At 44.3% G+C, this 11,633-nt stretch overlaps 1 protein-coding gene across 4 annotated transcripts in view; it reads left to right on the forward strand.

Annotated features, from left to right (window-relative positions):
- cnih1 (cornichon family AMPA receptor auxiliary protein 1) overlaps positions 1-11,307 on the forward strand; it is a 32,164-nt gene extending 20,857 nt beyond the window's left edge. For 2 of the 4 annotated variants that reach the window (XM_038779176.1, XM_038779194.1), the window contains 3 exons: positions 1,379-1,522; positions 5,096-5,182; positions 10,312-11,307. In XM_038779176.1, the coding sequence (XP_038635104.1) occupies positions 1,379-1,522; positions 5,096-5,159 (208 nt within the window). In that variant the 3' untranslated portion in view covers positions 5,160-5,182; positions 10,312-11,307. The remainder of the gene's footprint in view (positions 1-1,378; positions 1,523-5,095; positions 5,183-10,311) is intronic. The other 2 variants (XM_038779186.1, XM_038779201.1) reach the window with 1 other exon arrangement.
- Positions 11,308-11,633: the final 326 nt, after the last annotated feature.

Consider the following 11,633-nt stretch of genomic DNA (forward strand, 5'->3'; position numbering starts at 1 on the left):
TCAATTTTAGTTGATGTTGGTTGAGAAATGGATGTTGACTAGGGATGCTAGGAAGTTTCTCAGCTCTTCAGTCCCAGATGACCATAGGCTACTTCCCCTTTGGGGGGGGGGGGGGGGGGGGGGGGGGGAGCTGACTGGTGGTGATTTAACCTGAGGATCACCACACCTCGGGCAAGGTTGAGAAGGCAGGGCCTTCATGAATAACCTCTAAAGGAGGTTGCAAATGTCGGAATAGTGAACAGCTGCTGTCCAAAAATGAAAAACTGGAGGAAAATTAAAACCTGCCAGAAAAAGGGAGCAAAATGGAGGGAGAAGTAATGGTCTGAAATTGTTTAACTTATTGATGAGTCTGATGATCTTGCAGGAACAATTCTTTGGTCATTTAATTTCTTGTGCTTCTACCCTATTGGACCCCCCCCCCCCCCCCCCCCCCCTCACTTGCTTTAGGCCAATTACATTTTTAGATTTTTGCAGTTCTGATTAAAGGTCATAGACTGAAACATGAACTGTACTTTTCTCCCCGATGCTTCCCTACCAGCTGAGTATTTGCAATATCTTCAGTTTTTATTTCTTGTTCACAGCGTCTGCAGTATTTTATGATCTCTTTGTTTGATTCCAGGCTATGATTAAGGACAAATATAGTAATATCCTTAAGATCAGCCTGACTGTTTCTTGAAAAGTGTACTCTAAGGCACTGTCTGTAAAAGGATACAGTTATGTGTTTGATTAATAGTGTTTCCATTATTGTCTGCTTTGCATCAGTTTTGCATTGCCACAGCCAAATTACATTCAAAACTTTTACTTTTTCCAATTTTATTGAATTTACCTATCGGGATACTTTGTAAGTTATTAAATTAACGAGTACAATGACGTCATAAATTTGATATATAGTTCACAAAACTACTTTTATTGGTGTTAATGTTCCTTACTTTGTACTCTGCCACTGTTTTATAAATGGCCTGGAAAGAATCTGTGCTCCATTCTTAGCTTGTTCCTATGTTAGTGATCTGCACTGCTGCCTCAACGCCAGGGACCCGAGTTCAATTCCGGCCTCGGGTGACTGTTTATGTGGGGTTTGCACGTTCTCCCCGTGTGCGTGGGTTTCCTCCGGCGGCTCCGGTTTCCTCCCACAGTCCAAAGATGGTGGATTGGCCATGCTCATATTGCCCCTTAGTGTCCAACGGTTAGGTGGGATTGCAGGGTAACAGGGATAGGGAGGGGGGAAGTGAGCCGAGGTAGGGTGCTCTTTCAGAGGGTAGGTGCAGACCTGATGTACTGTTGGGATTTTATGTTGATCACTGCATTTATCAGAGCAATTGTCACTTTTCATGTCAATTGAGGATATATATTTTTTAATCAAAATGAAATGTATTTGCAGGTACATGACTCGACCAATAATGAGCGTTCCAGGTCTTTATGATCCGACCACTATTATGAATGCTGATATACTAGCATACTGTCAGAAGGAAGGGTGGTGCAAACTAGCATTTTACCTGTTGTCTTTTTTTTACTATCTATATGGGTAAGTTGATAAAAAGGTGAATTATGTTTTTTGAAATATTTTATCAATTTTATCACTGAGATTTATGCACTGCTAAGTTTATAATGACTAATATGATTTTGAAGTATAAAACTTGGGTATTAGATTTATTGTTCTCGGGCAAAAAAATAATTTCCTATCTCAAAATTTGGGTGAAAAAGTAAAACTGAGGGGCAGCACGGTGGCCTAGTGGTTAGCACAACCGCCTCACGGCGCTGAGGTCCCAGGTTCGATCCCGGCTCTGGGTCACTGTCCGTGTGGAGTTTGCACATTCTCCCCGTGTCTGCGTGGGTTTCGCCCCCACAACACAAAAATGTGCAGAGTAGGTGGATTGGCTACACTAAATTGCCCCTTAATTGGAAAAAATAATTGGGTAATCTAAATTTATAAAAAAAAAGTAAAACTGCCACTGAAGCGTAAAGACTAGGAGATGATGGGATAAAATGAGAAATAGTGGCTGGGTAATTAATGCCTGCGGAAAGAGGAAGTGTATGTGCAGGGTGTTAATGGGGTTGCTTCATTTCAAGATCCCAGAAAATGATGAGCCGCAGTACGAGACAATGCAATGAAACAACTGTAAAACTGAATTTGGAGGGGAGGCGGAAGGCTTATAGTGTGTTATACCAGGAAAATAAGAAAGAACAAGGTGAGAAGGTTTGTGGGGGGGTAAATAATATTAACAAAATAAATAGAAAAAATATTGCATTGAAGAGGTGAGAGTTAGAAACAGCAGGAGGGGGAAAACCGCCTGTCAAATCTCTTGTATCCCATTCAGAGACATTTAAAAGATCCTTTTTAAAATCTTGGGTATGGTGATACTGGCAAGGCTGCTTGTAGTCCTTTTGATAGTGTTCCCACAATAATGTTAGCTGTTCCCAGAATGCTGACCGAGGGATGCTGAAGTAACCCCGATGTATGCCTAAGTCCGGGTAATGTATGACTCTGAGAACTTGAAGGTGATGGTGTATACACATTTATCTTGTTTTCAGAAGTAAATGTCACAGGAGGGGTGTGCTGTTGAAGTAACTTTGGTGAGTTGCTGCAGAGCAGTGTTTTTCAAACCATTTTGCCCGGGACACATTTTTACCAACTGGCAATCCTTCGTGACCCATGCTACTCGAACTTTCCAACTGACTTTTTTGCTTACCTTTAATGCGACAGGTGAGCCTGCTTGGTCCTCACGATCTCACTTGCTTTGTCATTCAGTGTTACATTTCTGCTAAGGACTTCAGCTGATGATGAAGTTCTCGCTGCATCCTTTGAAAAAAAAAAATCAGGTTTGTCCGCGAATTCGCCATGCTTCGTCTCCAAATGCTTTTGAAGTTTTGAGGGTTTAATCTTTAATTTGCCAGTACTTCCCTGCACATAACGCACATGGGCATTGCATACTGATTTGCATTGGCACAATTAATGAAGCCATACCTCAAGAAATCATCTTTATACTACTTTGTTTCCGATTTCAGCTTCTTAATGGGTTGTTCACGAGAGGCCCTGGAGCTCACACCAGCACTGCTTTGTCCTGCGTGAAGTTTCATGAGAAGCTCTCTCCAGCCAATTCAGTTGTGAGATCCTGGCCTATTTGTGTCTCTGGCCCTCTCTTCCTTTATCACGAGTTGATACATATTCAGTTTTTCACACACTCACAGACTTTTGTAGCTTGCTAGCAGCTGCAAAATGGAGGAATATCTCCTCCACAATTTCACGGCCAAAGCACGGATTGCCTGACATTAGTGTTCGTGCCGGGTGCGTGACCTGCTCTCTCTCACCACTTCTGGTGCAAAGTCTCTGCTGCTTTTAATAAAACGCTGACGTCGGGAGGTGGCATTCTGCCCCCCCTGGCACTGGGCCTGAGCACTGCCGGATCTGCCTGAGGGAGCATGCATATGGACGGCATTCTCTTTTTTTTAAACAGCACATGGTGTCCCATGAGTTTTATTTGTGAAGACCGATAACTTATAATACACCATTATAGTGAAACAATTGCAGAGGTTTCAAACATTCACAGATTTCACATGCTGGTGCTTAAATTCCACTTGCCCTGCTCCAGAGGAAAACCACACACAATTTATTTTCTGAGATTGCTGCTGGTGTCCTCTTCTTGGATCTCAGTTTGAAGAACAAACAAATTGTTGCAATCCTTGGTTATGTAGCTATCACATACTTCCCCCTTCCTGTGATGGTGTAGGTATTGAAGTACTTGTGGAAGCCAGCGAACTGGTACTGACTGCCAGCATCATGATCCGCCATTCTCACTCCTCACACAACCTTACCTTGGCCGCTCTCCGTGTCTGTCACAGGCCTCGAGCTTCAACAGTCCTACCGCTGGAAATACCCCCCCCCCCCCCATCCACCACTATTGGGTCAGCGGAACAATTAGATTTTGGATGTGACATTAGGAAAGCTAATCACCCTATTGGATAATCTGGGTGCCAATCAGATGAAGCAAGACGAAATGCTGCGGCTGCTGGCAGACGTGGGCGGCATTCTCAACCTCAAAGCCGATCGTGGCTGTTGGGTGCTTATCCCGCGATCAGGAGGGCCACGACCGATTACTTCACAACCCCGGGTTTGAAAAACCCTGCTCTGGAGCACTTTGGCTGCATTGTGTACGATCTGCAAAGTGGTAGAATTTTTAATCCAGTGTTTCGTGGCTGTATTCATTGAACAGAGATGATTTCCTAATAGGATATATCCACGAGAAGTGTGCACCATCCATGGTTAACGAAGGAAGTTACGATGGTATATTGAAAGAACCATAGAATTTTGAAAGAAAAGGCATTGTGTTGTGAAGATTAGTGGCAGGTCAGAAGATTGAGAACATTTTAGAAATCAACAAAGGACGACTAAAAAAAACGGAGACAAATTAGAATAGGAAAGTAAACAAGCAAGAAATATAAAAACATAATATTAGCTTCTGCAAGTATATAAAAAGGAAGTGAGCAGTTTCTGGGGAATTAATAAAGGGAACAAGGAAATAGAGACTTTCAAGGTTTTGTACCTGTCTTCACAGTAGAAGACACGAAAAGCACCAAAGGAATAGTTGAAAATCAAAGATCAAAAGGCAGGAGAGAAAAATGAGGGTGGCACAGTGGTTAGCACTGCTGCCGCCAGCACCTGGGTTCGATTCCAACCTCTGGTGACTGTTGAGTTTGCACGTTCTCCCCGTTTCTGCATGGGTTTCCTCCAGGTGCTCCAGTTTCCTCCCACAGTCCAAATTTGTGCAGGTTAGGTGGATTGGCCATGGTAAATTGCCCCTAGGGTGGTGTCGCAGGAATAAGGCGGTGGGGGGGGGGGGGGGGGGGGGGGGGGGGGGGGGGTTGAGCTTGGGTAGGGTGATCTTTCGAGGGGTCGGTGCAGACTCGACGAGCCAGATAGCCACCTGCATTGCAGGGATTCTAGTCTATGTAAATAATTGCTATCACTAGAGAAAACGTTCCATGAAAGCTCAAGGGCTGACCAAGTCCCCTGGAATTAATGATGTGTATCCTGGGTCTTTAAAAGAAGTGACTGTAGAGCTAGTGGATACACTGGTTGTAATCTTCCAAAATTCCCTAGGTTCTGGGAATGTCTCAGCAGATTGGAAAACCACACATATAACACTTCTGTTCAAGAAGGATAAAGATAGAAAGCAGGAAACTACAGGCAAGTCAACCTAACGTTTGTCATCGGAAAATGCTGGAGTCCATTGTTAAGGAAGTAGCAGCAGGGCAGCACGGTGACACAGTGGTTAGCACTGCTGCATCACAGCGCTAGGAACTAGGGTTCAATTCCGGCCTTGGGTGACTGTGCGAAGTTTGCACTTTCTCCCTGTGTCTGCTTGGTTTCCTCCCACAGTCCAAATTTGTGCATGTCATGTGGATTGGCCATATATTGCCCCTTCATGTCCAAGATCAGATGAGGTTACAGGGATATAGGGTGGGGCTATGGGCCTAGGTATGGTGCTCTTTCAGAGGGTCGGTGCGGACTCAGGCAGCCTCCTGCACTGTAGGGATTCTATGACATTTAGGAAGTAATTTACTTGGGCGTAGTTTTATGAAACCACGTGTACTAAATTTATAAGAGTTCTTTGAGGATGTAGGAAGCAGGATGGATATAGGGAACCAGTGGGTGTGTGTTCAAATTCCAATAGACATTTCAAAAAGTACCATGTAAAAGGTTATTATGCAAGAACGCAGGGAATTGGAATGATATATTAGCATGGAAGGAGGACTGGCTAACTAACAGGAAACAGAGTTGGAATAAATGGATCATTTTCAGTTGAGAAACTTAACTGGTGGAGTGCCACAGGGATCAGTGCTGGGACCTCAACTATTACAATCCATATTAATAACTTGAATGAAGAGACTGAGTATTGTACCCACATTTTCTTTTTTTTTTAAATAATTTTTATTCAAATTTTTTCAACAACAAATTTTCTCCCCATAGTTAAAACAAACAAAGTGTGGTTCTGCACCAAAACAGAAAAATAACTCCCCCCCCCCCCCCCCCCATGAAATAATAAATGATAACAAACAACAGTACAAGTAAGAAAAAAATAGCAGACCCACCGTCGCAAATACAAGCCCCCTGAACCAGCCCCCCCCCCCCCCCCCCCCCCCCCCCCCCCCCCCCAACCAGGTTGCTGCTGAAACTGACCACTCTCTCTACCCCTTCGCCAGGAAATCGAGAAAGGGCTGCCACCGCCGAAAGAACCCCTGTACCGACCCTCTCAGGGCAAACTTAACCTTCTCCAGCTTGATAAACCCAGCCATGTCGTTGATCCAAGCCTCCGACCTCGGTGGGCCGCGTATCCCTCCACTGTAACAGAATCCTGCGCCGGGCTACTAGAGACGCAAAGGCCAGAACGCCGGCCTCTCTCGCCTCCCGCACTCCCGGCTCCGAAGCTACCCCAAAGATCGTGAGCCCCCAGCTCGGTCCGACCCTAGACCCGACCACTTCAGACAAAGTCCCCGCCACCCCCTTCCAAAACCCCTCCAAGGCCGGACATGCCCAAAACATATGGGTGTGGTTCGCCGGACCTCCCGAACACCTCACTCACCGGTCTTCCCCTCCAAAGAACCGGCTCATCCTGGTCCCTGTCATGTGCGCCCTATGCAGCACTTTCAGCTGGATTAAGCTGGGCCGTGCGCAAGAAGAGGACGAGTTCACCCTTTCCAGGGCATCCGCCCACGTTCCATCCTCGCTCTCTTCCCCTAACTCTTCTTCCCACTTCGCTTTAAGCTCCTCTACTGAGGCCTCCTCCTCCTCCTGCATCAACTGATAGTTTGCCGAGATCCTCCCCTCCCCGACCCACGTCCCTGAGAGCACCCTATCCTGCACCTCCCTTGGCGGCAGCCGCGGAAACTCCGCCACCTGCCGCTTAACAAATGCCCTGATCTGCATATATCTAAAAGCGTTCCCGGGGGGAGGTTCCACTTCCCCTCCAGCGTCGCGAACTTCCCATCCAGGAAGAGGTCCCCAATCCGTCTAATGCCTGCCCTGTGCCAACTCCCAAATCCCCCATCCATGCTCCCCGGCGCAAAGCGGTGATTGCCCCGTATCGGGGCCCAGACTGAGGCCCTCACTGCCCCCCTTTGCCGCCTCCATTGCCCCCAGATTTTGAGGGACGCCGCCACTACTGGACTCGTGGAGTACCTTGCCGGGGGGGAGCGGAAGTGGGGCCCTCACCAAAGCCTCCAGACTCGTGCCCACACAGGACGCCACCTCCAATCTCTTTCACGTGTCACCTTCCCCCTCCGTCACCCACCTGCGAATCATTGCCACATTCGCCGCCCAGTAATATCCACACAGGCTGGGCAACGCCAAACCACCGACCTCCCTTCTTCGCTCCAAGAGTACCCTCCTCACTCTCGGGGCCTTCCGCGCCCACATAAACCCGAGAATGGACTTATTCACCCTTTTGAAAAAAGCCTTCGGGATCAATATGGGGAGGCATTGGAAAAGGAACAAAAACCTCGGGAGCACCGTCATCTTAATCGACTGGACCCTGCCCGCCAACGAGAGCGGCAGCGCGTCCCACCTCCTGAACTCTTCCTCCATCTGCTCCACCAGCCTCGAAAAGTTAAGCCTGTGCATGGTCCCCCAGGTTGTACCCACATTTTCTGACAATACTAAGATAGATAGGAATGTAAGTTGTAAAGAGGATGTGAATAGGTTAAGTGAATGGACAAAAAATTGGCAGATGGAGTATAATGTTGAAAAAATGTGAGATTGTCCAATTTTGGTGGGAAGAATAGAAAAGCAGAATATTATTTAAATGCAGACGTGCTGTTGTACAGAGCAATCTGGATGTTGTTGTGCTTGTTAAGTCTTTAGGTGTCTCATTTAATGTTATTTTTCTTTAATGTTAGTAGTGTCAGTATATCCATTTAACTGTGCCACTTTCACTTTAACATGGTTTGTTCTCGTCAGTGGCCTGCCTACTCTCAAAGCCTTTCCCCCAGAACTTCCATTCTCGCCATCGGTGCCTCTTGCGCCTTGGATTCGCCTGCCAGCTTGTTTTTGTTCCCTTGGCTGCGCAGTCCGCTTCTGGCTTTGCCGGTGCTGAACTCCCAGTGATATATTTGCCTCTATCTAGTGGCAGCAGTTGGTCAGTGCCGGAAGTTCTGGGACTTCAGCTGGTTAACAGCAGTGACCAATGTCTGCCACCAGATGGAGTATGGTCAATTTGAAAAGTTCTCATTAAAATGTAATTATCACCACAGCCCCATAGGCTGCCTTCCTCTTTGAGAGCTGACTGGAGGTGAGGGTCACCACACCTCCGGCGAGGGGCAAGGTTGAGAAGGTGGGGCCTTCGTGAATAACCTCAGCGGTTATGGGAATTGAACCTGAGCTGTTGCGATGCTGTGCACCATGAACCAGCCGTCCAGCCAACTGACTCCTCTCAGTACAGGTGCCTGTATAGTTAGTGAATTGTTTTATTGGATACTGCCCAGTATTTCGTTTATATTTAGTGATGTAAGTTTTTCAGCTAGGAATGCATAGTGCTGCACATATGAGGTACAGTATTTCAATTTGTATATTGCTTTTCTCTGGGTGAGTAATGTCCAAAGAAACCTAATTCTGGTTTTAACATTGATTTCTATGGGAACCTATACTTAGAAGTTGTTTCACTTTAAACTGTGATGTTCAGGAACACAGCCACAACTTGAATTGAGGACATGGTGCACATGAATCACAAAGTTACCGTGCAGGTACAGCAAGTAATCAGGAAGGCGAATAGAATGTTGCCCATTATTGCAAGGTGGATGGAGTATAAAAGTCAGGGAAGTCTTATTACAACAGACGGGCATTGGTGATACCATATCTAGAATGTTGTGTAGTTTTGGTCTCCTTGGAAGCAATTCAGCGAAGGTTCACTAGATTGATTCCTGGGATGAAGAGGCTATCTTATGAGGAAAGGTCTTTAATTAATTTGTGGGCTGTGGGCATCGCAGGCTAGGCCAGCATTTAATGCCCATCCCCACTTGCCCTTGAGAAGGTGCTGGTTGATCACCTTCTTGAACTGCTTCAGTCCATGTGGTGTGGGGACACCACAGTGTTGGCAGGGAGGGAATTGCAAGATTTTGACCCAGGAATGGTGATATAGTTCTCAGTCAGGATGGAAGGGAACATCCAGATGGTGGTGTTCCCATGTGTTTGCTGTGCTGGTCCTTCTAGATGGTAGTGGCCGTGGATTTAGAAGGTGCTCAGGAGCTCTGATGAGTTCCTGCAGCGCATCTTATAGATGGTGCACACTGTTTCCACTGTGCATCGGTGGTGGAGGAAATGAATGTTTGTGGAAAGGTTGAGCTGAAACTCATTGGGAGTTTAGAAGAACGAGAGGTGACTACATGCAACATAAAGATTCTGTGATGGCTTGAAAAGGTAGATGCTGAAATAAATTTTTCTCTTGTAAAATTTAGCGCTGGGGGAACAGTTTCAAAATACGGAGTTACCAATTTATGACAGAAATGAGGAGGAGTTTTTTCTCAATTGTTAATCTTTGGAATTTATTGAATATATTTAAGAATGAATTTGATTTTTGATCTTCAAGGGAGCCAACGGTTATGGGAGGTGGGGGGTGACGCAGTAGGAAAATGGGGTTAATGCCACAATCAGATTGACCTTGATCTGATGGAATGGCAGAGCAGGGTCCAAATGGCCTCCTCTTATCCAGAGGAGCAGTAAGTATTCCATCACATCCCTGACTTGAACATTTTAGGTAATGAAGAGACTTTGAAGGATGATCTCCCTGAAGATCGTCATTGGTGAAGGTGCGCAGCCACAGGATATGACAGTTGATGGAAAAAGATGTACAATCAAGTACAGCACGCAACAACGTTGCTTGTTTAGAAGTGCATAATTCAAGACCCAGCAAAGGCTTTGGAAATGTGATAAATTACTCTAGTGCACACAAGAGTAGAGTTGCAGAGGTACACATTTGAACCTGCTGAAGATAAGAAAACTATACAAATAAAATGGTTTTGGGTAGAACTCTGGTTTATAGGCCAGCTTCCATAACGTTAAACAATATTTATAAGGACAATACCTTATGATGAATAGAGGCAGATATCTAAGAGGAGGGAAGTATTGACTGGGAATAAATGACTGAAGAGGCAGCTTGAGGACAATAGGAGGGATACCAATAGTAGTGGAGACCAGGGAACATCGGTTATTAAGTTACCCACAGCAGTTGATTTGGTTACTGTTAATTCAAAATCAAATCTTTGTTTTATTTCATTTTAACAGGTTTAGCATAATAGCTCTTTTTTAACTATTCTGTTTTGCAGAATGATCTATGTGCTGGTGAGTTCTTAAAACAACAGTTGCGATATCCAGTGAACTCGTTTACTCCATGCTAAAGACAGATGGATGATGGTAGTCTTTTATTAACTTGGACTCATCTACAGAACTTGTGGTTCACCAGATCTGACTCGCTTGTATGCATACAAATTTAATGCTTTCCCTCACTTCATGGACATTTTGCCACCAGAGTTTATAGTTTTCCGCCTGTAGAAGAAATTATTTCTGCAACTTGCCTTGACCCGAAACTGAGAACAATTACGTTTGTACTTTGTATGAAAATTGCTGATTATGTTTTAAACATAACCTGGAAATTGCACTCCTATTTGATGCTGTTCACCAATAACTTGCAGGTATATTATGTCAAAAGAAATTATGTAACTAGGCTCAAATGTATTGTGTCCAGTTTAAAAGATAGACTAGAAGATGAATTCAGACACTTTTTGGCCCCTAAGCATCAGGATACCAGTTTACGTTTTTAGTATATCGAATAGTTTTGCTCACATTATGTGAAGAGAATTTATTTTAAGCTTGTTGTACTCACGGAAGGAATGATGGATATAACCTAACCTGTGATGGTCATTCTTTACAGAATATGAAAATTATGGTTCTTTTACACAAATGGATCCCTTTCCCACGCAAAGTGACATTTTAAAAGTAAAATTTCTTGCTATAGTTTGGGAACATTTGTTTGTGAAGACTATTTTAGCTCTGGTAAATGTGCCAAAGGATTCCATGTTGATTTGACCTACACATTTATATGGTTCTACTATACTTTTACTACATAATAAATTTGGTTATTTTGACCCTCATAGCATTTATTCTGATTATGTTCAAATAACGTAAACTCCCTTTTCAGAATACTTAATTTGGTTTGTAATAATACCGTTCACTAGATGTGGTGTGTTACAGCTGTATGTTTATTTTTCTGTACAAATTCCTGCAAATAAAAAGCTTGAATATAAATTAACAAATGTTAAAAATTGTGCGCTGCAGAATGCAAAATTTCATGTTTAGGTGAACCAAGGACATTAGTACTGACACATAAATGGCAAGGAACTTGCTGTTGTATTTAGTACTGTACCACAAGTATCCCTTTCAGCAAATAGAGACTGATGCTTAATGTTTAAGAATGGACTACATAACATTTTAATGCAAAGGTACAACTGTAAATGGATTAAAGACGGTTTGCCAACCAATTTATGCATGTATAATACTGTATATTTGGTATGGATAGTTTTGATATTAATGGGCTCCACTTTTAAGACAGGCCTATTCAAAACATTCAGAATTGTCATTATCAATTGTA

This window comes from Scyliorhinus canicula, chromosome 2, assembly GCF_902713615.1.
Source record: "Scyliorhinus canicula chromosome 2, sScyCan1.1, whole genome shotgun sequence".
In the NCBI taxonomy this organism is placed as follows: Eukaryota; Metazoa; Chordata; class Chondrichthyes; order Carcharhiniformes; family Scyliorhinidae; genus Scyliorhinus; species Scyliorhinus canicula.